The sequence below is a fragment of the Manacus vitellinus genome, unplaced genomic scaffold, assembly GCF_001715985.3.
Source record: "Manacus vitellinus isolate BGI_N305 unplaced genomic scaffold, ASM171598v3 scaffold_17_pilon, whole genome shotgun sequence".
Lineage (NCBI taxonomy): Eukaryota > Metazoa > Chordata > Aves > Passeriformes > Pipridae > Manacus > Manacus vitellinus.
The window spans coordinates 7,989,489-8,016,899 of NW_021939256.1; the positions used below are offsets into that span (position 1 = coordinate 7,989,489).

Here is a 27,411-nt window from a genome sequence, read left to right on the forward strand (position 1 = left end):
ACCCTCAAATATGATGGTTTTATCCCCATACTAACTGGTATAAATGTCTCTAAATCTAGTTTGTTACACAATGTTTTGTTCTGTTCAATAACACTGTGTTTCATTGAAGATGCCTGTTTTCTAGAATCTTTGGGTAAATAAACCACACTGAACTTGGACTTCATTAGCTTTGTGAAGAGTAAACCTGACTCAGTTAATTTAAATATTAGTAGCAACTTAAATAAACTACAATATTAAAAATCTCTCTTTTTAACTTAGTTTACAAGCATTCCAAAATAATATATCCAGACTTTCTAAAGCTGTTTGTTGTTATACCACTACCAGATATATGGGATATTTTCTACATCAGAGTAACTTGTTTTATGCTTGGTTTATCCCTGCATCCAAAGTTCAAAGACTCCTATGCACCCTGTGGATGTTAACAAAGCCTGCAGAGAGGTTTTTGAGAGGCTTAACTCTTCGCCATTAGTGTGCCTCTTTGGTACCCAAAGCCTTCAGTAAAACTGAGTCTCCCTTGTTTTAATGTGAAAAAAAGAACTGATTATTTTAAACTCAGTGAAGCCACTTGTGCACCAGACTGGCTTTGCCGTCCAAGCGAGCGCAGGTAATGAATATGGACGTGCCTGTAGCTAATGACATGCAAAGAGGGAAGCTTGTGACAAAAGCTGGAATTTGGGCTGGAATTTTCCTTCTGAGCGGTGTAACTCACTCTACCGCCCCAGAAGCCTTTACCTCGCTACTGCTTCAGTACAGAGCAGCCTGAATCTTGCAGTCCCACAAGTTTTCAGTCATTTGCAGGCGCGCCTTGCTCAGTCCATTCCTCTGATGGCTCTCACGGATCAGTTTGCGTGCATCCAGTGACAGTAAGAGGTAGGTATGCGCCAGGATGACCTCGGCTGCCTCAAGCTCCATAGATTGACTCTAAGAGTTCATCTCTAGGGCTCTGGGCTCCCCGGGGCTCCCCGGGCAGCACCCCCTCAACCCCCCTCCTGCTGGCAGAGAGGGAAAAGCCCCCTTTCCCGTCTTGCTGCCTGGGTGGGCGAATGTTTTTCGAGGACCGCTCCGTCCTTCGGTGCCTTGGTGCCCCTCGGCGGCGGGAGGATGCCATTGCCAAGCCCGCTGCTCTCCCGTAGCCGCCGGCGGAGCCGCCCAGCGGGCGGAGCTCGGGGGGATCCCGGCTCCGGGGGAGATGCCCTGGCAGAGGGCGCAGGTGGCCGGCCGGGCGCACGTCCCAGAGTAGGCTGGGAACGGGCTGTCTCCTGGGGACACTCACTCTGCTTCCTCCATTTTTTTCTCCCCGCTCCTCCCTTTCTCAAACACCCCAAAGCTGCACTTGTTACTGTAAAGCAAGGCGTTATTGCATTTGCAGATGAGAGAGGACACCTGTCCTACATTCCAAGCTCAAAAATTAGTGGATGGGGCACTGGGTATATCTGAGCAGGGGGCCAGCCCGATCTGACTGTGGGTGGTTGGGGTGCTCCAGCCCAAAGCCAGATTGGAGCATGTTCATGGATCCTGGGGTCTGGCCTTCCCTGGGCTCCAATGTCCTCAAGAGAAAAAGAAAACTCCCCTACTACAGGAATTTTTCCCTGGGTTGTTGGAAGCTTAGCATCCCATCCTGTAGCTTTTATCCAGGAAGGGCCAAGGTCTATGTTCCTTGAGACAGAAGATGCCTTTGTTAGTATACACAGAAAGAACCTTCCCTGAAGAGGAGTGAGGCAGAAGGAGCTTCTCTGCTGTGTTTTCTCCCCAATTTACATTCATCTAGAAGATAAGGGCATTATTATTATTAATAATTATTTTATATTATTATTATTATTATTATTAAATTATATATATTCATATTATTACTATAGACAACAGAGATATCTGAGTTTGGGCTGGAGAAAGATCGTTTTAACTCATTGTTTTCCAACAGGCAAACTTACAGATCTTTCATCATAACTCTTCAGATGAAGTTTCATGACAGAACAGGGTTTTGCCTCTTTTTTTTTTTCCTCATTTCTCGGTTCTTTACTAATTAGGATGAAATTACATTGTCTCACGTGGAATTAATTGAATTCTGCCCATGCAGCTTAAACTCTCTAAAACATTCCTACCTAAATAAGCTCTTTGCTAATGTAAGCTGAATTTTTCTGCTCTCCAGGCCAATTTTTGGTAAGTAAGTGGTATTTATGCACAGGAAGGCCTCAATGTAATGCCCTTTATTGCAAGTTCTAATAAAAGGCTGCTCTGTTTTGGCTCCTTATGAGAATAACACTATAAATAACTTCTTTGTAATGAGGACTTTTTAAAAAATGTGAAACATTTTGCTCCAAAACCACCTGGTGCACATTGTGCCATCATCTGGTGGATCTGGCTTTCAGGGTAGATAGACCTCCCATAACTACATTCACACTGGAGTATCAAAGAGTGCTAGGCAGGTAAAAAAATGCAGTCTTGGGAGAAAAGACATAAACTACCTGATGTAAACCAAAACATAAACCCCACAACAAACAAACAAACACCTGTACAGTTTTAATATATTTTGGGAAGGGTCTATAGTGCTTACTGAAGCAAAACTGATGCTGATTTAGTGTCTAAAACTGCTGGACTTAGTCTTTAGATTGGTATATGTTATGCTTGTGGAAAAGAGCTTGGAGGCATTGCTTTTTTCCTGCATTAGATTAATTTTATAGAAAGACTGCTGTTGTAAGCAGTATTGGCTGCAAAGGCACTCTTGGAGCAAGACCAGATACATAACTCAGTGGCAGCAGAAAAAACCGAATTTACCAATGCTGAGTAAAAGATGATCTAATGATCTAATGCAGTTTGTATTTGGATGATAGCATATTTAGAGTTTATATTTTCTTGCCTTTCTCCAGAAGATCTGAAGCAATACTTTGCCTCCAAAAAGTTCACTCACCTCTTTGGTGAGTAGCTTTCAGAAATTATACAAATCTTTTTCTTCACAGTGCTTTGGTTTTTCTAAGGTGATCGCTTACTTTTTACTTTTCTTATAGGAAATATGCTTCATATATTGGCATCTGACATTTCTAACTCCATCAATCCATTTTGTATATTGTGAAAAAAGTCTGCTTGCAAGAAATTCCCAGCATATTTTCTCCCATGCCTTAGTCTAAGTAACTAACATGGCAAGCATGTTTCTGAAGAGTCACAGGTAGATAAGTAGAGCACAGGATAAATGACTACTAATTAAATCAGTGTGATTTCTCAATTTCTCAATTTATTATTTTTTAATAAAGAAAAGCCCAACATAAATTACTGATAGATACATCAACCATATTGAACAAGGTTGTGGTAAGGGTTTGAGAAAACTGCATTAAATTACAAATTCTAGTTCAGGTTACTGCAGTTTAGTGTAAGAAAACTGCTGTCTTGGGAGTCGCTTTCTCTGTCAGCAGCACTGGTAGATACATACTGATTTTTCAGTACATGTTGGTTTGATGGAAATAACCAGCAGCACTAAACTTTAACATGTTGTTCTTGAGGCACGGATATATCAGGATGTAGCTGGGAAGAGGCAGGGCAGTATAAACTTAATCAGCTTCTTTTTTTGGGGAACAGTAATAACTTATGAAGAGCTGAGTAAGGAAGTCAAGGATGATCAAATGGACAAAACCTGCTAGATCATGCACAGAACCATAAAGGACCGGGAACAGGCAAGATCCAGCCTAACTGCCCAAGCAATGGAGAGAGATGGGTGATCTCAAAGGAAGAGTGGGCACAAAGGATATTTTATCAGGGGTTTCCGTAGCCTAATGGTCTGCCAGCATCACTGGCCTTTCCCCACTTCTGTGTTCATTAGTCAGGCCATGGTCTTATATGATTAGTAGGTTTTTACCCTCTTCCCCCCCAGCCACTCCTGAGTAATGCAGAGACTCTGAGACAACATTTTTTTCTGGATGTCTGTTTTATAAATTATAACTTATTGCTGAAGCTTTAATTTCTAGTCCAAAAGCCCTAAAACCCATGAGCCTCCAGGGAAAAGGTGTACTTTGAGTAACAAACAAAGCCAAGAAAGAAGGCAGGGTGGGCCTCAAGGGATGTCTGGGGATAATCCCGGTCTCTAGTCCTGGGAAGACAGTGATAGACTGAGTGCTAACACCAGAGAATTGCCCAAGCTACAGCAATTAATCATGCAAGGAATTTGACTGCTGGATTCCCCTGAGGCAAGAGGCAATGGTGCAAGAAGTGGTGGAAATGCCCACATCTCTAATTCACCAAAAGCAAGAGCTCTTCTGCTGTCAGAGGCTGGCAATGCCTTCCACTTGTGATTCACATATGGCTTGTGTATGTCCCATATAATAAAGGTGTTACCAGCATGTGCAAGGTGAGAAATATGGCATTCAGAAAGTTTAGGCATTTGAGGGTTAAGGTTGCACATGCAATTGCAGTTTGGACTCCTTCTGCCAATGCTTTCTTTGATGGCAGCCTCAATTATTTGATCAGATAAGGATCTTTCCTGCAGAATTGCTGGCAGTGCTGTTAGTTGCAGTGCAGACCTTTCTATCTGCTGAAAACTGAAGGTACTCATTAGACCTCCACCTGTCTCAATGTGACATTGCTTCCCATGAGCAACTCTTTCTTGTGCTAGGGACAACCTTCAGGCAAACACAAGAGGTTCTACTAAGGGGCAAAAATGCTGGAATATTTTAGTATTAATTTTTAAGGATTTACAAGGAGGAATACACATGCAATATAGTCAGTCTCTTAGCTGTATCTCCACCTTAGAAAATCAGTGCAGCTTCATTGTAATCACAGACAGTTATCTCAGCTGTCAGATTTAAAACAATAGATGTCATGTAGGCACAAACAGTACATGATAAATATCCTAAGTGTTTACAGTAACTGTGAAGCATTGCCCATATCGCAGTGTGCTAAAGCCTGTTCCCAGGGAGGAAAAACCAGCATGCAGCTGACAGCTGCTCCCTCGCTGAGCAAATGCTTCTTCGTAGGCATCACAACCCTCAGCGAGCTATTTCAAAAAGGAGACAGGGGGCCTTCATCAGAGTTGCTTATTCCCAGAAAGAATAAGCTGCAGCCTTATTTTCCTGTTAGCCTGATTTATAAGGGGTTTTTTTCTATTGCCATTTGTTTGCTTGTTTTCCACTGGCCTGCTAAAGTTTGCCAAGTTCAGTGAGGTAGGAAGAAGGGATTCATCGTTTTGCACTTGAGTTTGCTGTTGCTCTTCCATAGCTTTTTTTCATATGGTACTATGGAACATGTTTTTCATTTGCATGCAATTGGAATTTCTTTTGCAACTTATTTTTTACCTCTGTATAGCTATTCCTCTATCTGCAGCAAGAAATAGCATGCTACTCCTCCAGACTAAACCATGGATATGTGAATTAACATCCTCCACTCGATAGGGTTGAGCACGCTGTCGTATGACAATCACTCAGTCAACCCAAGGGAATGGACTTATCCCTAACACAGCTTAGGTCTTGGGCAGTCTCAGTGTCGCATCAAAAAGTAACTCAGTACAGTCATCAATACTAAAAAAGAAAACATTTGAATTGAGGGTTATTTTAATTTTCAGAATATTACCGACTGTTGTGTCTTCATCTTTCTCCCTCCCTCCTCCCTGATGTTTTGCTCAGTTTTATTCTGGACTCTCAGAGGAGGAAGTGTAACCATGCAAAACAGTATAAAAATGAAATTATAGTTATAACCAGAAGACACCAATCCAAACCCAAGAAAAAAGCCACTTTGGCAAACATGAGGTACGAAAGGTCATGGTTCCTCCATCAACCCATAGACACCATGGCACAGTGAGGACGCAGTTGTATCTTTAATGCCTAGCTGCAAGTCCAGCATCAGATACAAGAGCCCAAGCCAACTCTGGAGGCACAACTTGGGCTTTCCTTCAGTCCTGCCAGGTCTGAAGCATATTCGTACTGCTGCAGTTCCATTGTATAAAATACAAAGCAAGAACATGCAATCAGACAGTGAGCGCTCACTACTATGGGGTTTTACCTGAAATCAATGTTAAGTTGTGCTGTGCCTCCAGTCCAATCTCAGAAGTCATTAAAAATAATTTAAAAAAACCAACCAACCAAAAAAAAAACAAACATGAAAAGAGCTCAGCAGTTACTGAGCAGGATTTATCACGTCCTCTTGAAGCACAGGCTGAGAGGCTTTGGTGAATCGAGGCCAAGGGGACGGCCGGGGATGGCTTGGTGCTGCCCCCGAGCGCTGTGCCTGGGCGGTGGGAGAAGGTGTCCCCGCGGCGGGGTCTCTGCGGTGGGGGCGGGCTGTGGCGTGCGGAACCCTGGTGATCTCCGGAAGGCCCACCGCCTAGCCCTCGGCGGCGGTCCCTGCGGGAGGGCTCGGTGCTGCCACGGCCTGTGCCTGTGACCGCCCGCTGCGTTCCGCGTCCCGGCGCATCCCGTCTCCGCGTACGCGCGCTCCCACGCGCATTCCAGCGCAGACGCTGCCCGACAACCTTTTCCTCCCAACAAACCGTCCCATCGCCCACCCACGCACCTCCGGCACCGCCCGTCCCGGGGCTGGATCCCTCCGGCGGCCGGCCCCGGCCCCCGCGGAGCCGCGCTCGGGCGCACCACCGCTCCCCCCCGCCGCGCCGCCATGGCGGAGCGGGAGCCCGCGGCGCTCGGCGGCGGCTGCTGCCTGCGCTGCTGCTTCCGGCCGGCTCCGCCGCAGCCCCGGCCGAGGAGGGAGGCGCGGCGGGAAGCGGGCGGTCGGGGAGACGGGCGAGGACGCGGCGGGCACCACTGACTCCTCGTACGGCAGCCTTCGCCAGCCGAGTTTACGACCTGCGCTACTCTCCGAGGAGGGTGGCGGCGGCGGCCGGGGCGGGCGCGGGTGCCGGGCGGGGCGCGGCGGGCGCGGGGCCAGCCCGGCCGGGGCAGGAGGAGCACCGGCGCGGCCGCCCGGCGAGTGGCGGCGGCCGGGGGCGAGAGGGCGGGCAGCGCGGCGTTGTTTCTAGCACGAAGGCCTAGCGCCCGCCGCCATCTTTCGCCGCCCTGGGCGGCTCCAGCCAGCGCTGCGCCCGCGCCGGGCCGGGTGCAGCTCCGGTGTGTCCCGCTGGAACGGCCGCGCTCTCCGCATTGGGCCGGTTCGCCTCGCTCCCGCAGCCCCGGGCCCAGGCATCCCGCTGGGGCGGGGACGGGGTCCGTCCCCTTCCCGCAGAGCGGGGCCGGCCGGCGGTGTCTGGCCTTCCTCTCGTGCAAAGCTTTGCGGGCTGGTAGCGTGAAGAGGAATCCCGGGGTTTGTTGGCTTCGAAAGGACGTGCGATGCCCTAAAGTGTCAAGAAACAGAGTGGTCGTGGATTCTGGGATGTCTTTTTGAATTTACAAATGGCGGAGTGTTAAAACTCCAATTTTGTGTCTAGGATGCATTGAAACCCGTGTGTTCAATGGATTTGAAAATAACGAAGGAGTGACAAAATTGCATGTCCTGTGACCTGTCTGTCAGTGATACTCTGCTACAGGCTGCTCTGAAATTCTGCAAACTTAATGCATTTATGCTGGGTAATTTACCCAGGCACCTGATACAGTTAATGGAGCTGTGATTTGCAGCTTACAGCACACTTTCCATTGGCATTATCAGAAATCTAGGGAAGCAAATCAGGGCTCCCAAATGCCCAAAGTTGTGTAGGTCAAACGTTTGTGTACTGATGCTGTAACTAACTGCAGTGTTCATTCCCTACTCAATGAATCACTTTTTCTATTCAGTGAAGCACTTTCAGAGGACTTTCTAGTTTCACAGTTAGCACTTCATTTTTCAGCTGGCTAAGTAAAAGAACATCCTATTAAAAATATGTGTGCTTATGCAACAGACACCAACGTCTACAAGCAAAGACAGAATAAGTCTGTTCACAAACGTTCTCACTTCCTCTTTGGTATATTATTGTGCAGCAGAAAGTGAATTGCTTGGAATCATAACTCTCATTGTCCAGCTCTTTTGGGTCTGCCTTCACAAGTGATTGCAGGCCATAACTGCAGGCAATTCCCTGTCTTGATACTCTCTTGCTTTTTACTGCAATGTGTGTTTTATTTTACTTCTTAGTGGAAGACATATTATAAGGTCCTTTCCTTATTATAAGGTATCCATTCCTACAGCACTGCGTCTGGTGCCCTGTCTGCATTTATACTTCATGCTGTCATTTGTGGCTAAGGAATCACATTTAGTTCCCTAACGGATTTCCTGAGGGGACAAAGAGTGCACAAAGAGATAGCTGAGTGGAGATCCCGAATTGTTAGTTGATTGCACTTGTCCATGGTCCTGCTGCCTTACATTAACTTTTAGCCTCTGGCATTCTTCTCCCTACTTGACGAAGGTAGGAAAGTTTTGTTTTCAGTTATTTGTGTTGCTTTGGTACCTGGATCCAGGACATCTGAGCAATGGATTGTGTCTGTGACAAAGTAGTCCGTCATCTGAACAGCACAGTTATCAGCAAAGTAAATGCTATTGGAACACTTTCTCTTTAGTATTACTGCTTTTTATTCCTTGTATTTTATTAAGTAATGATTTATTTTGATTATGCAGGTTACCCTTTCCCTACTGCTCCTCCCGTGGATCCATTTGCAAAAATCAGAGTGGACGACTGTGGAAAAACCAAGGGATGCTTCAGGTCAGTCTGAGATAAGAGTGCAGATAACTTGATGTTTAAAAATGCTGACTGATGATATTGGAGACTTTGGTTAATGTTCCGTAGTCATTTTAATAAATGTTTATTATTTAAGAACATATTTTGTAGTAGGAACTATAGTATTTGAGGACACTAGGATATATGTCTTAGTTGTGGACCTACAGTTCTTTCACAATTCATATTTTCATGGAGCACTTACAAAACCAGTGGAAGTAAGGTCGACAGAGTGATACTGTGTGTAACTGTTTGCCATACTGTTTAAATACTATACATTCTTATACTAAAAGAGCAGTAATTGCAAACTCTTAATTAATGGTACCCTATGTATAGCAGATTATATAATGTGTTTTACCATCATTATACTAGAATGCATTCTTTTATTTTTTTCTTGCAGAAATGTAATTAAGTTCCATAGCAGCAAATTTCAAGGAAAAATTATGTATATTTTCAATTCCATGTAGGTATGGTAAACCTGGATGCAATGCGGAGACTTGTGACTACTTTCTAAGTTACCGTAGAATAGGAGCTGATGTTGAATTTGAGTTGAGTGCTGATACTGATGGCTGGGTGGCAGTGGGATTTTCCTCAGACAAGAAAATGGTAAGACGTGCAGTTCTTCATGTTGACAGTGTGCACACTTTTACATGATAGAAGTGTATTTATATGTATTTATATGTTTAGTTGGTCAGAAACAGAGCATATAAGGAAAAACTGACTTGCTGAAAACAAGTAGCCCCCCGGGAGCAGAAGCCAGGCCTACTGCCTCACAGAAAACTGCTTCGTCTTTGTTAACATCTCCTTTCCCTTCTTTTCTGAGAACTACAACAGTATTTAGTTCAGCTCTGAATGGCTGAATGTTATTAGCTTTTTGTCTTTTTGTTAGAAAAGCCCTCAGGCATAAGCCAATTCAAATGGAAATGTCCTGCCAAGCTTTATGTCAGTGTAACTTGGACAAAAGACACATCATAAACTAAATAGGAAATAATTTTATTCTTCTGTAAATCAGCTGACTTTGAGCGATGTAAATATATCTTTGACTGTTTAACTTCGGAAATTTTTTTGTTTCTTTCATACCTGTGTGTTGTTTCAGGGAAGCTACAAATGTGTGACAAAGATGACTCCTGCTAATTTAAACATATATACTCTAGAAAACAATCTTGTTAAAATTTATTCTCTCTCTTCCAGATTTTATTAGGTTTGATTTTATGATTATTTCTGTACTTACTTTTTCATTCTAAAGCTTCACTTTTCGTTGAGTTTCAATGAGCAAAATAGAAGCATGTACTGTATGAACTTTAAAAAACCTGAGCAATGGGCAACTTATGCAAAGATGTTTTATCTGTAATCCTTGGTAAAATGTTTAGGATTAAAATGCAGTTCACAATGCAGGTGTTCATGTACAGAAACATTTATGGGTATATAGAACAATACTGACCCCATGTCCTAAACCACAAATTAAAGGAAAGGACTGTTTCTTGTAATGTTGAAAATAGTAGTCTGAAAAAATACAGGATTTAGATGTCCTGGGCTAGGACCCACAAATATGAATGGGAAGACTTGCACTGACTTAACAGCATTTTTATCAGACTCGACATGAGAAATACAAAGAAAGTGTGAGGGCAGAGGCTTTTCACTCATTACTATACATGTTTTAATATGATGCTGTAAATAAACACAATGAAGATAAAAGCTTTTTATGTCATAAGGAACAGTTCACATCACAAGAAAGAGTTTGTGGTTTTGATGTTGTAAAGAAGAGTTTTACAGCTAAATTTTGGGAAGAGTTTAGGTGGATGGCAATGCAAGCTCTCAACAGGATTTCCAGAACAGCTCAGCACCTTTAAATGTTTGTCCCCAAGCTATCAGAGATTGTGTTACCAGTTTGTAACTCTGATGTATCTGCAGTAGATCCCAGGGTCCCACTGCCTTCATGTCATCAGACACTTGGAAAACACGTGTTGCCTTTTGACCCAGGCATACCAAGCAGCATGTTAAGTCAGCTTCTGGTAAGAAGAATTAAGTAAATATAAAAGAAAAATTTTTGCTTCCAAATTTGCTGCATACATCATCTAATGCCCATCAGTCAGCTGGACTAAACCAGCTAGCGTCTCTCTTTCTCTCTTGTTCCCCTGCTGACTTCATCCTTTTTCATAACTTCCAGGATATTTTGGTGTCCTAGGATGCACACGCTTTGATGGTAAAATGGCTCTGAGTCAAAACAGCTTTGCTGTGAGAAATGGGCTGTGCTTTGGAGGCCCTAATCAAAATGGTGTGGCCTGGATAGCTACAGAAGTTTAGTGGAAAAAAACCCCTATTTTGTGTCCTCAATAGATTTTTTTAAAGTCCTGTGACCTATTTCTTTGTCTCAAATAACATTATGCTTTTCCACTTGCAGGCTTTTATGCCTTGGAAGGATTCTGTAATGTCATTCTGTTAACTGAGATTCAGAGTGCTTTTTTCTTTCCTTTTTAGTTTTTTTCTTCTGTGTGAAAACAGATTTATTCTTCTTCTTTGTACTTAAGAATGAGGAATTTTCCTCAGATGTATGAAAATTAAGCTTTGAAAATAAGTTATGGAAAGCAATGATAGTCTCAAGACAGAGGCCAAAAAGGTTGCCTGCAGGAGCAGCAAGGTGTGGAAAATGTTCAAGCGTGTGTTTTACCTAGTTGTCCCCTTTTTCCCTTGAATTTTGGCATGTCTTTTACAATGAACGTAGCAATATTCCCAGAGTGCTGAAATGCACTCTTTTTCTCTCCTTCTGCAATGACAAAGAGCTGAGGGATGATCACAGTAGCAAGCACCATGTCTATCATCGGTATGGCATATCAGAAAGATGAGTATGGGAGGAGTAGGGCTTGTATTTAGTATGGCATTGATGGCTATACAGTGGTGTTCAGTAAAATGCCACTCATCCAGCTTGGACAGTGTTTCTGATGGTTCTTGATGCTAGGGCTTCTATGAGACAGTACTCCTGAAGTTAATGCTCATCCCTGAGTGATATGGTGCTCTACTACTTTGTCAGTGACCTTGAGTAACGCTCCTAGCAACTGCTTTAGTATGTCTACGAATAACCTCTACAAATAATTGTCTCACACTTCCTTCTGTCTGTTGGTTCTTTGCTTGAGAAGAACCAACTTTGGTGGCTGTTTAAGCTAAGTGAAGAAGCACATATTGATTACTTTTTTTCTTGTGTCTTATGGTATACTGTATTTTGTTATTACATGCTGAACGTTTTTAATTTTCTTTTAAGAGATAAAAGAGATACGAGAAGTGATGTTCCCTTAAGTGAACATGAGAAGAGATTAGAAAAGACTTACTGTAATTTTTGCTATTATTTTCCCATAATTAGTAGATTCATCTCCTCTATCCTACTAAATCATATTGGTTTCCTATCCATGATTTGGTGCAGTGGATTTTGTACACAGAAGGGATTCAAGACTGCTGGTTTTTATGAAGCAGAATCCCAGAACTTCACAAATAACCAAAGAAAACAGCCTTCCACAGATCAATTAATTATGTGAAGTCAGGGTGATATCATGTCTTACAAATATGTTATATATGTAAGGTAAAAGAAAGATCTTTCTCTTAGAAAGATCCAAAAGAGATAGTAAGGGTAAGTAAATATTACTATCCATTTATGTGCTTTTCAATTGAGAAAGATCCAAAAGAGATAGTAAGGGTAAGTAAATATTACTATCCATTTATGTGCTTTTCAATTGGATTCAAGACACCTTGTTAGGGAAATAAATATTTGTGTATATATAATTTAGAAAGAAGAAAGGAGAGTCCTATGTCTTGATTAGTTTTGAGTAACTAAAATTATATACATAAATGAAGAAATGCTTTATGACACTTCTGGTTTCCATCTTCCCATTTGTTTGTACCTTGTAGGGAGGAGATGATGTCATGGCTTGTGTCCATGATGATAATGGAAGAGTCCGAATACAGCACTTCTATAATGTCGGTCAGTGGGCTAAAGAAATCCAGAGAAATCCTGCTAGAGATGAAGAAGGGGTTTTTGAAAACAATCGTGTAACATGTCGATTCAAGCGTCCTGTATATGTTCCCCGAGAGGAAACCATCGTAGATCTGCACTTGAGTTGGTACTATCTGTTTGCTTGGGGTCCAGCAATCCAAGGTAAGTTGATTTCTGTGTTACAAACAGAACTGATGTGCCAAAACTGATAAATGTCTTTCAATTACATTATTCTTACTAGACTCCCTCCTCCTTTTTTCTTTTTTTTTTTTTTTTTCAAATGAACTAAAATTCTGGCAGCATAAAGCTTAAAAATAGATAAAAAGGAAGACAAGAGTCCAACACATGTCGTGCTTTCTTGGCTATATAGTTATTATCCTCCCTCCCCAAAGCTAAATATAAAAGAACTTCATAGCTAGAAGTTCTCAATTCCTTTGAAGGATGTTTGTTGTTTACTTGCATTTCATTTGTTTTATTTAGAATTTTAATTTCAGAAAGCAGAGAAATGGTACTACTCCCTGACACTGTAATATTACATGCTCCTGTAGTTTTGAAAATTACCTGGCTGTCTACCTGTATCTTTAGTAGAGTTATGGAAAAGAATGCATCTGACATTATTTCTTTCTGCCCTTACCTCTTAAAGGTTCTATAACTCGTCATGATATAGACTCACCACCTGTATCAGAACGTGTTGTCAGTATTTACAAATATGAAGATATTTTCATGCCATCAGCTGCCTATCAGACCTTCTCTTCTCCATTCTGCTTGCTCCTCATTGTTGCACTGACCTTCTATTTATTGATGGGAACCCCATGACCAATGGAAAATAGCAAGAATCTGTTGGTGGAAGTTTCTCAGGATGGACGGCTATATGGATGGATGATGCATTTTTCTATTGGAATTTATATCACACCACCATCCTCACCTAGCTGCTTTTGAACATAGTTAGCTTCTCAGAAGAATGAAATAACCATCTCTTTTGAGTGGCAGAGTGGTGACAAATCATTTAAGAATAATCAGCAAACACATAGGAGAATATTTTCAGTGTTGTGATTACTTGCTTAAAGAAAATGACACTTTTGTAAAATCAGTGTGTATGTGGGAGGGGTGCCTGTATGTGTGTTTAGGTGAATTTAGTGATGAACATCTTATCAAATAACAAAATTGCCTTCCAAATTGCTTCAAAAAAGCAAATTTAGGAAAACATTGTAATGCTGTTTGGTACTTCTGGAGCAGAGAGCACAACTCCAAGTGCAGTTTTGAATTTTGTGATCTGGATAGCAACACAGAAATATAAAAGCTGCCCTCAGTAGTGGACAGTTCTCCCAATTTTTTTTTTGTTTGTTTTATATTTATCAAAGATTACTTGCTGTGGTACTTTCTAAAACTAAACTTAAATGTTCAAGCATTAGCACGATTTTTTTTTCAATGAGAAAGGGGTGATGAACATCTTTATTGTGTTTCAACAGCCTTTTTGAAAGAAATGGCTACTTCTTTTAAGAGTGAGATATAAAGTAATTTAAACAAGGGGAAGGGAAAATACAGCAATATAAATTCTCCATGCATAGGAAAACCAGGTGTAAAACATGCAGAATATAGAAGTTCCCAACAAGCCATAGGTTGTCCTCCCAATAGACTAGATCAATTTTACTCTTTTTATGAAAAAACAGTAATTTTGCTGACATGTAAATACATTTTTAAGTAGTTGTGCAGTAATATGAAGTAATCTGGTTTTCTATGTTGTATGCCTCTATATCCTGTTCATGTTAAAGGTGACTATGGTCAACTGGTGTTAACTTACAAAGGAATAGAAATATAATGGAGATTATTTCTAAGGAAAGACAGGGGTTAATAAGAAGAGCAATATCTTTAGTTCATCAAACCATGGCTAAAATATAGTTAAAATATAGTGGAAAAAGATGAGCTAAAGAGAAAATACAATAGATTTTTTTATCATCAATAAATATTCCAAGATGAATGTTAAATATTACACAAATGGAAAGTGCCAAAATGCATTTATAATCCACAGAACTTTGGAGAATTTCTGTTCTTCACATAATAGGAGGTGATGACACATGTCTACATGCAGCAGTCAAATGTGCTCAGAAAAGGTTAAGCATTCACTTTCCAACTCACATTAAAATTCTATATAAATAGAATTAAAATCTAAATAGTGCCAAAGTTTTATCTAATGGGGTACACTTGAGGACTCTGTTACACAGCATCTGGTAAAGTATGTGATGAAACTCCTTTCTATTCTTATTACTGCATAGAGTATAAAATGATTAATTAGCTTTGCTGGGTTTGCAGCATTCTTCACAGGCTGATGTTTGTAAACTTATTTTTTAGGCTCAGAATTCTTCAAACCTATGCTTAAGGTATGTGAATTAGATTGAAAATTAATTTATCTTCATGACAAACACTTTATCCCTGTTTCAAAAGAAAGATCAGTTAGTATTTTATATTTTCATTAATGTCTTTACGGATTTGTTCACTTAAAATTACTGGACTAGATTCAGGAGAGGGGAGAAAATTCAGAATGGAGTAAACTTTAAAAGTGCATGTACTTTAGTGTAAATTACTTCTCTCAGGTTGGTTAACTTGCTCATCATCTGATGAAGTATACAGTGGAGACCAGCTAATGAGGAAGGACTGCTTTGGTCCACAACAGCTGTATAATTTAGCCTTAAGGTTGGGTGGAGCAGATAAGCCAAAGCCTGGAGAATGAGCTTTACATTCAGCAACCAGGTGAAGTGAAGAAATCATTAGGGAAAGTTCTTTCTCCATGGTGCTGATTTGTAGGCAGGGGAGATACTGCAGTTCTTTCTCAGAGCCTGAGGGTTGCTTTAGTCTATGGCCTTGTATTTACTACTTTAGTTTCAGCCATTTACCTGATTACCCACTAAAGGGCTAATTTATTAATTTAAAGGTACTGAAGTAGGATAGAAACCTATTTTGGCTTCTCTTTTCTGTCATTGTATTTATCTCTTTTTGAAGTATTAGCAGAAATGTGCTCTTCTATAAAAACTTTCACCCAAGCTTAAAAGTACTTAATTAGCCTAATAAAGTATTTCTAATCAAAAGGGAGGAAATAAAAGGCCACAGCAACCAGCAAAACAAGCTGTTATTTGGCATTTCAGCTGATGGTTCAGTTTGGCCCTGACTTTGTCCGAGAGTTGCCCTTCAGAGCAGGAAAATCAGGAATATGAAATTCAGGTTGACAAAGAAGGTGTGAATGTTTAGAACTTACTAGCTGGGATGAAATCTGAGAAGAAAAAGGGCATAAGAGAAATGAAAAGTCAGTGACATTTGAGTGGGCATAGTAACTTGTCATGGAAGGTATTTTGGTTTTTTGAGGGGTTTTTGTATTTTTTGCTTTGTCTTTTTTCTTTTTAATTTTGAAAAGCAGGATTGATTCCTGTTAACCAAAGCGATGGTCTTCAAAGAAATTTTTAAGTGATCATGGCATTTCAAGTAGGTTTTTTTAATTTTTTTTCAAATTAATGGGTACCAACACAAAACGGGAAGAAAAGGCCTGCTTTGGAAAAGGAGGCAAATGTTTCCTTCTCCAAATAATTTTTACTTTCTTTAGTGTGACTACTAGTAAACAACTGTTAAAGAATACATTTCTAAAGTGCTTTGAGAATTACTTGCACAGTGACCTAATACAGAGGCATCGAGTTTAGAAATGGCATGTTTACAGTATGGTGTCCTTTTGAAATTTAACTATGATTAATAATTAGAAAGATAGGACTGGTAAAGACCATATGGCATTAATTAATGTCCTTGAATATGTTCTTTCCATGCAGAACAAAATTCAGTTGTGACCACTGCATGCTACGTTAACCATATTATCACCCTCTTCTCTCTCTGTCCATCTTATATAGAATGTTTTATACTCAAAGTTTCTAGATTATTTGGAAGAGAAATCAATGACAGTGCCTATTGCCAAAGGACCTTGTTTTTTGACTGCAGTATCTGACTGGTCCCCTGTTATAAGTTATAAGCTAGGCCTGAAATTACTTTAGTAATAAGTAGGATATAAGAGAGAAAAATGAGTGGAGTGGACAGACTTTCAGAAAGTAATTTTTTTCTTTGCTGGAGTTAAATGTATATGTATATTTTTTGGCATAGGTGAATTGCTAGTTGATTTTTCCCCCCTCAAAATAAAGAAAAAGCCTACCTGATTTGATGATGTTATTGGATACAGGGTAATGCTATCTTCAAAATTCTGGTAATTTAAGGGAAATACTCTGGTTTTGAAAGATAACAACATATTGATGACAAATGTTTGAAATCCCTCTGTGGCATTCTTGTCCTTTTTGATTGGTTTTGCAATACTTGGATAGCAGCAAAATAAAGACTTGTGGCCTCCCTAACCTGAGGAAATGCCCAGATTGGGTTAAATGTTTTAAAAGCTGTGTTGGGCACTGGCTTTCCCAGTCTTCAGCGCAGGGATTAAAGCGTGGTGTACATCAGCAGTATTGAAACTCACTTAGGGCACCATATCCTGGGTCTGAACCAAAAAGAAGAGCCTTCATATACTAAATATCTACTACAAAATGAAAATAACAAACAGCATGACCCATCCTGCACCAAATCTCTTAAATATGCATATCTTCTTGTTGACAAGAAGCTGAACATGATCTGGCAATCCAGAAAGCCGACTGTATCCTGGGCTGCATCATAAGAAATGTGAGCAGCAGGTCAAAGGACGTGGTTTTGCCCCTCTACTCTGCTCTCATGATACTCCACCTGGAGTACTGCATCCAGCTCTGGGGCCCCCAACACAAGAAGGATGTGGACCTGTTGGAATGAGTCTAGAGGAGGGCCACTAAGGTGATGTGAGGACTGGAACACCTCTCCAATGAAGATGGGCTGAGAGAGTTGGGGTTGTTCAACCTGGAGACGAGAAGACTCTGGGGACACCTTAGAGCAGCCTTCCAGGCTGTAAAGAGAAGTTAGTAGATAAAGGAGGACTGGCACACATCTGTCTTCATGATTTTCCAGGTCACAATTATACATCTGTGTCATTGATGATACTCAGTTATTTGTAAGTAAATGACTGCTATAAGTTTAAGGGAAGATGCAGGTCTCCCTGTTTTGTTTGGTCTTCTCCTACTTTCTCATGCCTCCAATGCATCAGACATTTACAAAGAAGAAAATTATTCTTGTTTTAGAGAACAGATCCTCTGTCTGCTCTTTCAGGGCTTTTTTGGATCCAATGGAAGTTTGCACCCTGTGATACTCCAGAGGCAAAATTCAAGTTTATATGCAAATTGCAAAACTTTTATTAGCATTTAAATTGCATTTTATGATTCTGTGGTTTCATTGGTTTGCAACACTGCTGTGCAGCAGATGTACTTGCTCCCCACACTGTTTTTAACAACTCCAAATAGTTTCCCCAAGAAAAGTAATTGGTAAGAACTTTAGAAGAAGGAAATGTGTATTTCAGAGAATTACAAAAGGTCTAATATCACTTTTTTCAGAGGTAACTATTGTGAGTGTATTTTATACAAAGTATGACTTTGTGTTGAGCCTTAGATCTATATAGAATCAGAAACACATTTAAATATTACTGTGTTTCAGTGCTTCGTGGAGCTGTGGATGTGCATAACTTACATGAATTGACATGATCCGTTTCAACCCTGACTCCACAGCTTGTAATGAAACTGCCAAAGCAGTTTGCTTGAATGCTGCACAGGCAGTGGTGACATCACATAGTTTGGAACAGAAGAGTGGAGAGACTGGGAGCAAGGGTGAATGACAAGGAAGGGCTAATGGTTTTGGCATACTTTCTATTATTGTATGAGTTTACATGTGGCAGAGTCTGTCTGGAACTCTTTATCACAAGCAAATATTACTTTATGTGATGAGAAGGAACAGAGTCTGACTTCAGTGAGTATTTAGCTTCTATGCGGGCCCAAGCTGTGTAAGGGCTGATGTGGGCATCAGGTCAGACTATATCACAAGATGTCTACTCCCACCAACCTCCAAGGTAAGAGCTAGAGGCTTGATTCTGCCTTCAGAGATGTAAAAACCTGTCAAGACCCCATAGGCAGTCGTGGCAGTCGGCTGCAGTGGGGAGTACCTGCTCAGTTTGTAAAATGGCCAGTGAGCAGGTACTCCGTGCTTGCCGCAGTGTAAATATGAAAAGATGGGGGCTCTAAATATTTTCTTAACAGCTTTCACTGTACATTATCTAGTTCCTCTAATTAAAATTTCATTATTAGTATTTCTGTAGCAGTGTGTTAGGATAGCTCTTCATCAACCTGCCCAGGACAGATATGGATCTAACTGGAAGGTTTTAAAAAAAATCTCAATTTCCTATGAACATTTTTGTTCATATCTAGTTATTTCTATGCAATTTTTATGTCAAGGTACAGAGTAAGATATAGGTAAGCCTTGCTTTTCTAAAGCTCTCTTATTAGTATGAAATAATCACTTTGGTACCTTCCCTTTTTTTTTTTTGTTTTCACAGTGGGTTTGGTAAAATTATGTTTGCTTGAACCTGGTTATTTAACTTGTCTAATTTGGGCTCAGATAGTGAGGCAAAAGCAGTGTAATTTTGAAATGTCGAGGAGGATGTGTACAGCTTGTGGAGTTGATAGGTGTGAAAATGCAGACTTAAAAGATATGACTTGCTTTGAAAATCTGTGTTATGACTTAGCAATAGCAATGAATCTGCTGTAAGAAAAGGGGCAGATTTATTTTTTTCCTTGGATAGCTAAGTAATTTGAATTGCACTCATAGACTCATTCTATATCTCAAGTTGGAAGGGACCCATAAGAATCTTAGAGTCCAACTCCTTGCTCTTCACAGGGTTGCCTAAAACTAAATCATATGTTTAAGAGCATCATCTAGATACTCCTTGAACTCTGACAGGCTTGGTGCCCATTCAGTCACCAGACATCCTCTCAAAGAAGAAGTTTTTCCTAATGTCCCGTCTGAACTTCCTCTGACAATAGTTTCATAGGCATCCACAACTGTTGCTTTCACACTCTTTCTGTGTTTCATATCAGTGGAAATGTTCTTTCAAACCAGTGTGAGGTTGGAATACGTGCAGGACTTCACAGCCCCTATCTTAGATCAGTTGCTGCTCCATATAGGCTCATCCTGATCTGCAATTAGAGGCTATTTAGGAATGTCCTTACAAGGTGAACTTTTATGTGTCATTCTTAAGAAATTTTCTGTAAAGGTGTTGTGCTCTTTATAGACTGGGACATACAGAATTACCAGTACTTTTCTGAGCTGTTTCTAAATTGTACTTACTTAAATTCATATTTACATTTTTAAAGAAGTAATTGGATTTTTCAGAAGTGCTGAGCAGCTGCAAATCTTTTATGGCTCCAATGCTTACTCAGGGCAGTGAACATTTTATGGTAACTAGTGACTGCAATGTGTTGCCTAATTTAGTTTCACATCGCTCTCTTAGTTTTTACATAATTCAGTTCAATTTCATAAGATGGTGTTGGTAGGAGACTAAATAATTCACTTAGGTTGTGTGCCAAGGAATAAAAATATTCCTGCTGATTTTTCATAATGGTGATGTGCAAGGTTTAGATTAATGAAAAATATTTTTCACAGAATTAATATTTAGGCAATGTGATTTTGCTGAAGGTATTTGTGTGTGTGTGCGTGTGTGTGTGTAAAGTCTGAAAATTATACAAGAAAGTCTAAAAACAAAAGGCTAGATTCTGCTCTGGAGACAAGACGAAACACAGAATCCTACACGTTCCCTGACTCCTAGTTGATTTTGGAGAGGCAGAATGATCCAGAAAAATATTTATAAACCTGATATGTTACTTGTGTGGGTATTATGTTTGCAGTTCTTATATACTAACCTTCCTTCACTTTCTTCAATACAAAAATTAGCCTTACATTGGTCTTATTACAGTATTATTTTCACTTTTTTTTCCAAACAAGATGAAACAAGGATGTTCAGTAAGTCATGAGAATATTGTCATACGGAATATTAGTATAATAGGAAAGGAAGTACATATGCCATAGTTAAACCTAAGAGGAAAAATTCTTGTTATTTAACTACAGAATATGATATCTGCTTCTGAAATACTTGACTGCTTATATATAAAGCAATGATTTCTTTTTCAGTTTTTCACAGTTGGTGACATGAAACAAGGGATAAACATTGAAATAGAAAAAACTACCACAATGGATTTTTTTTTAAAGCTAGAAGTATCATTCACATCTTGACACAGAGAGTCAAAGATGAAATTCCAAAACTATTAACTCATTAGAAAAGTGAAATGGTGGGACCCTGACATTTGTGTGTGATGTTCCCAGCCTTTATTTAGGCAGAGATATTTTATTAGCATATTTGAAGTATCATGAGTTCTGTGTAGGTTAAAACAGATGCCTGGTATGCCTTGGTATTTCTGATTTATATATCCTGAGGTCTGATTTGCTTTAACCTCTCTGCAAGTAAGCAGGCTGTCGTAATTGTGTGAACTCTTGCCACTTGTTTTGTATTACATGAAGTGTAATGATTGAACCTGAAATGCTATTTCTACCTTTTGACTTTGTTCAGCATTCTCAAGACCAGTAGAAAGATAAAACGTACAAATAAGCAACTTGTAATTGTAGTCTTAAGTGGTGTTCTGCACTCTGTGCTAGGCACCATTCCGTGTGCCAATAACCGCCACCCGTGTGAAGTCGGTGAGCATTTGGTTGGGTAGGAGCGCAGAATGGAGGTTTTGTAGTTCAGAAGAAATTGCCAAACTTCTTTGTATTTATGCTCTAGTCTTTTCAGAAAAAATAACACTGGATGAATACGTAATGAAATTACTGTGATCTACGGGACTACTTTACAATCAGTGCATGCCCTAAAGTATTGCTTTGTAACATCTGTTTTATACTAAATGTTGGTGTTCAAGTGAGCCTTGTTAGCTGTTTGACAGTGACAGACAAAAATATTTATAAAACTGTTATAATAAATGCCTTTTTAGTCTAAGAAAATGTGTGATATGACATTTATAAAAGGAGGGGGGAAAAGTCTCTGAGGTTAAAGAAGTCTCTGCTGCTGCCCTGTGTTAACAATTCCTTCCTGTGCCATGGGCTTGAATTTATTAGCCTGAGTAATTCCATTTAAGTCAGTGAGGCTTGTCACAGTAGCAAATAACAGATGTGAGAAGACTACTTTTTTTTTCCACCATGAGAATCACAGTGAAGCTGTAAATAAATGTAATCATCTGTACTTTAACAAAGTATTAACTTACTGTAAGTATATAGAATGTAGAGTTTCCTGTGGTGACCTCTATGCTGTGTTTTTGTAACCTTTTTGATACAAATATGATCAAGTTGCAATATTACAAATTTGGGTGTTCTTTATCTGCTGTCCTCACTGCCCTATTCCTTGGCCAGACAGAGTAGGTCCTGAAGCAGTCAGAACAGGTTTTTGCAGACCAAGAAGAAAATTAAATTATATTAGAGGTTAGCAACAGAGAGGAGGAAGTCCCATCATACTCAGCAAGCAAAAGCAGCTGTAGAAGTCTCTCAAACAGGGATGCTTCGATTTCTGAGATCTCTCAGGTTTGAACAGGTATTTTAACTCCTTTCTGGTGGGCTGAGAAGACAAGTTGGCTCAGGGCAACAAGAAATATATTGCTTTTACACTGTGTGGGCTGTTTGTTGTGTTTGTAGTATTGCTACCCTGTAGTTGCAGGGTGCAAGAAAGGATGGATCTCGTGAGTGTCACCTACTTGTGCACTGTCCAAGCAATCATGATCAATAGAGGTCTTAAATATACCCAGTAGAGGGTCTTAAATTATGTTCTGTTTATCTTGTGGCATGTAACCATTGATGGATCAGTAAGGCATTTTGTCACAAACCCCATGAATCCAAAACATTCTTCTGTTATTCAGATCTCTGTATATCCAGCTCTTGTTCCGTGCACACAGCTATCACATAGGCTAACCCGAAAGATAGTGCTCTGGGTCCACAGGTCTTACTTGTGCTATTTGCATGCTTTTTCCACTGATTAAACATTTTTGTGTACGTGCAGTTGACTGCTATGCCTTACAACCATGCATTTCATTCCCCTCTTATACTGACCAAGATTCGCAGACATAAAGATACGAAGTTATCTTAATCATTAACTTTAACATTAAGATTTTTTTTCTTTTGTTCTGCTACTATCGAAACTGTAGTAGTTTATACTATTTTTCATTGATCTGAAGATGGTATAAGGTTGTCATTAAACTGAGGTGAATTAATGAAGTGAGATTAACCTCAACTGAGGTAAACATTTCACAAATGTTCAGTAACGCAGGTTAAAACAAAATCTCTCAAGCAGGATAAAGTTGTTTTCTAAACACGCAGGCCAGTGCTGACACCTTGTGGCTTCATTTCTGAGTTATTTCATAGCTTCACGTGATCATTTTGGATGTAAATAGTGATTAACTTGCTGTTGCCACCATTGTCTATCTCCTCTGCTTCATGGCCACCTCGGCACCCAGTATTTTGGTATTGTGTGTAAGACAGCTTGTGGTCTGTGTTGACTGAACATCAAGTGAATAAAGAGCTAGGGGTGTCTGTAGTCTCTTGAAGGGGACTCAAAAGGCTTCACTGCACAAAATCATGGCTGCTAGTGCAGAAGCAGACAGAAGTTACGAGTTTATCTCTTACTAATACCTCATTTTATACTTCCCTCCACATAGGAGAGCGCCAAAGACTGTCAATACTTACCACATGTGTACTTTAAGGTGCATACATCTTTTCTGCACTGGCGCAAAAGCATTCCTTTGCTGCCCTCTTCACCTCTGAAGAATCACTAATAGCAAAAATACAACTGAAGAGACTGTTGGAGAATTTCTGGTAGTATAGGAGCCTGAGGTGTGCTACTTATCTACGACCATAAAAATGCCTAAACCACAATGTATCAGTGCAATTTATACCTAAATGGGCATCTAATCTAAAATCTCTTACTGTTTCAAATCTTAGACAAAACCCAGCTGTTAAGGCTGCAGTTGCTGTTTGAAATCTGTTGTGAAATTAAGTTTTAGAGGCTGGGGTGTGTCTTGTGAAGATTGAAGATCACGCATCCTCCCTCAGCTGTCACTTCAGAGATTTTTTTCTGATGTTTATGGTCATGTCCCTGTTCTTAAGTATTCATGTGGTGGTAATACATGAATTAGAAATCTTTATTTTATTGCATTATTGTTTGGGGGTTTGTTTTGTTTTGTTTTTTTCCTTTACGATAGGTTTAGTTGTTTATAAAGGATAGTGAAACATTATAATTGGAAGAGAAAGGTTTTATACAGTAGGGACCAAATCCACGGCTTATGTAAATCAATATTTATAGCTTCAGTCAAGTCAAAGAGGTGACATTAATTTTTCTTCCTGAAGAACATGGCTACCCAAGTCTGTTAAGAAAAATCAAAGGAATAAGGATGTGCCTATGAAGATTTGGTTTGATGGCATCTCTTTAGCTAACAGAAGGATTTCAACTCTCTGCTATCCCCTGCATAAATCTTAATTGACAGTTGCTAATTGAACTTTAATGCAATAAAATGTATTGTAATGAGCCATTAGAGTTTGGCATGCTTCTGAACTAGAGAGAAAACGTTCAGGTAGTGATGTGTGCTTGATATCTATTTCAGCACCCTGCCAGGAGGCAGATCTATCTGATCAAAGAGCAGAGAGTGATGATATCAGTTTAAGGTTCAATAAAAGCTTCTCATACGGACAACTGCTTGTAATGCCTCATCACCATCAGGATCAAACAAAGTGCCTCTAGGTTTATAAATACATAAAATTAAAGCACTTTGTTGAATCTACTTGTGATCTGTTCAGCAAAGGAAAACAAGTAGCTGCAGGAGCTAAGAGGAACCTTTACAAGCATGAACTTCTGTGTAACTGGCAGGAAAGGATTTGCAGCACCGACAAGCCAGGACTGCAGTGTGAAAGCTCCGGGAGACCAGCTGGACCTAGTTCCACCTAGGGCTTCTGGATGCAACAGAGTTACAAGAAGCGTGTGGAAAAACCTCTACCTTTCCTGTTGTCTTTGTATTGCTCTGCATTAAAAAGCTTGGGTAGGAATAGATGTATTCCCACTTTCTAAGTTAAAGACAGTTGTGTTCAGGGTAATGTTAGCTTTTGAACATATCCATTTGTGCAAGAAATGCTTCATCAAAGTCCTGGCGGACTCTGATCTAACATTAAGTTACATAAGGTTAAACATACATGTAAATCCCCAAAAGTATAAAAATGAAAAAAAAAAAAACAAATTCCTGTGTGGACTTTTTACATGTTCAGAGGTACGTGACCTTAGTACTATGCCGTAGACACTGCCTCTCATTTAAAAGAAAGAGGAAGATCCCTCTGAGGGTTTTATGGCAGCATTAACAATAGCTTTAGTACCTGCTGAAGGGTTGTGTTAAGCTGTAAAGGAAAAACTGTTTGAGTAGCACAGTGCCAGCACTGAGCTAGTTCAAGTATCACAGATTTCAACCCACGCAAAAGTTGCTCAGACCAAGTGTATTTATTAGAGAGGCATTTAGACCACCTGTAAAATGTTAGCTGTCGCTATTATGCCTGGACTCAGAGATCTGGTGTATGCCAGCTGCAGGAAATTAGTTCCTCACTAGATTATTTGCAAATAGCACTTGATGCAGCCAAATATCACAAATGTCAGATCTAAAAAAACAGACAGAACAACTACCTTTTCAGTGGGCCTGATTCCCAGTGAAAGCACAGATGCTTCCTTGTTAAATGATTTGGTGCCAGAACATGTTCAGACAAGACAGAATTCTCCAGATAGTCTAACCGCTCTTGCTCTCCAACTGACACTCCAAATCTCTGAATGACACTCCAAAGCTCCAAATTTTCTGCTCCCCGAGACTAGAGCAGCAGTAGGGATAGGAAAGTGTTTAAAGAAGCAGCAGCGACAGGGCTGCACTTCTGGGAGGGGATGAGGATATGCAGCAAGCTGCTGGGCAATTCCACGCTCCCGCCCTTGGCCGCCTTCTTCAGCAAACGTCAGGAAGGCGCTGGGAAGCCCCGGCCCGCGCTCGGCGGGACAAGGGCCCCCGGGACAGCCCCTCATGTCCTACCGCCGAGGGAAGTGAGCGCGGCCGGCAGCTCTCCCGCAGCGGAACTACGTTTCCCAGCACCCTTCCCGGCCGGCACCGCCCCTTTCCCACCGGTGGGTGCACGCCGCGCCGTGCCCGGAGCCGCTCGGCGGGCGGCGCCTCAGGCGCGCCGTCTCTTCCGCCCCCAGCCCCGGCACCGGCCCGCTCCAAGCCCTCGCCCGCCGCCGCGGCAGCAGCTGCGCGTCGCCCGCTGGCAGCGGGGCCGGAGCGGCGGCGGTGCCCGTACCCGCGCTGTGCCATGGCTGACAAACACAGCACAGCCCCCGCCGGCTCCGGCCGCGGCTCCGGCCGCGAGTCCCCGACGCGGGTCCCGGCGCGGCCCCTTCCGGCCTCGCCGATGCAGGAGCGGCGGTCGGACGGGTCCCCCGGCACGGAGGGCGCGGGTGCGGCCATGCCGCGGCTGTCGCTGGCGGCCCGGGCGGGGCGGCGGGATGTCGCTGCCGCGGCTGGAGAAGCCGATCAAACAGGCCTTCTACAACACTGGGGCGCTGCTGTTCGCGGGGCTGTGCTGCGGCGCCGCCCGTCCTGGTGTACTTCATCCTGGAGGCGTTCCTGCGGCCGCTGCTCTGGGCCGTGCTCTGCGGCACCTTCCTGCACCCTTTCAAGACCTCGCTGACCGCGCTGGGGCGGCGCTGGCTCGGCCGCCTGCACCGCTCCCGCACCCCCGTGCTGCTGGCCGCCCTCCTCCTGCCCATCTGCTTCGCCAACTACGGCGTTGAGGCGCTGGGCGAGCAGGTGCTGCGGCGGGCGGCGGCTCCTGCTGCTCCTGGGCGCCGCGGGCCGCTGCTCTACGGGCTGTACTGCCTGGGCAGCTCCCTGGGTGTGCAGGTGCTGCTGGCACAGGCCGCCCGCCTCATCTGCCAGGGGCTCGACTACTTCAGCAGCCAGTGGGTGAGTGAGTGTCGGCGTTCCGCACCCGTGGTTTAGTCGTGCCCCAGTTTGGAGATGCTGTTAAGTCGAAAGTGACTCAGCCCAGTTCTTGGGCAAACATCGAGGCTTGTTGAGCTCTAAGGTGTATATTAAAGTTTTGTGAAATGGCAGCTCAGCTCAGCTCAGCTCCACAAGTGACCTGGCGGCGGGGAAAGCACCTTAAGGCTTGTCTCTCAGTGTACTGGGTTGTTTGGGGGTTTTTTTTGTTCTTAAAATACCAAACGGTGCAAGCGCAATTTGAACGTTAAAAAGTAAAGCTGTTTAACTGTCAAATGTTACTGACGGTAACAAAGTCTGGGAGACTACTTTTCCCTGTTCTGTTCGGTAAGTAGGCTAGTTAAAACTTCTGGCAGAACTCATTTACACTTTGCTAGTTATAATTGAAAATGCAAAAAATACTACATATCAGAAGCAAATGGATATGTGAAAGCATTGAAGATCAGTAAGATGAACTCTTCTTAAATACTGATGTCCAATTGCATGCTCAGATTGCTTGGTATCAAAGACTTTAAAAGCTGCTCTATTTTTTAAAGCAACAAAATACCCCCACCCCCTTGGGTAATAGTTTTTCTGAATGTACTGACAGAGGATATTTTGAACTATTTCTAGTGTGAATAGAACAGACTGAAGAATGTGCTTTGTCTCTTGAAGGTAGACACTGGAGGAAGAGATCTTCTTGGCTTTCTGTTTTGAAGTGTTGTCATATGCTGGAAGATGTCGGGATGTGTGTTTATGGTCTGTTTTGTCCTCAGAAGTATAATTGAGACTGAGTAGGTAGA

General features: G+C 41.5%; 2 protein-coding genes across 2 annotated transcripts in view; both read left to right on the top strand.

Annotated features, from left to right (window-relative positions):
- Positions 1-1,101: 1,101 nt before the first annotated feature.
- Positions 1,102-21,569, top strand: FRRS1L (ferric chelate reductase 1 like). The gene is given in 7 exon segments (XM_029958900.1): positions 1,102-1,210; positions 6,292-6,786; positions 6,789-6,800; positions 8,515-8,599; positions 9,079-9,217; positions 12,509-12,755; positions 13,237-21,569. Coding segments are annotated over 7 exon segments (1,260 nt in total). The 3' UTR covers positions 13,410-21,569.
- A 4,470-nt stretch (positions 21,570-26,039) lies between these two features.
- The window catches only part of TMEM245 (transmembrane protein 245), an 81,134-nt gene continuing 79,762 nt past the window's right edge, over positions 26,040-27,411 (top strand). The window contains 3 exon segments of the mRNA XM_029958909.1: positions 26,040-26,113; positions 26,115-26,223; positions 26,225-26,593. Coding sequence (XP_029814769.1) covers positions 26,040-26,113; positions 26,115-26,223; positions 26,225-26,593 — 552 coding nt within the window.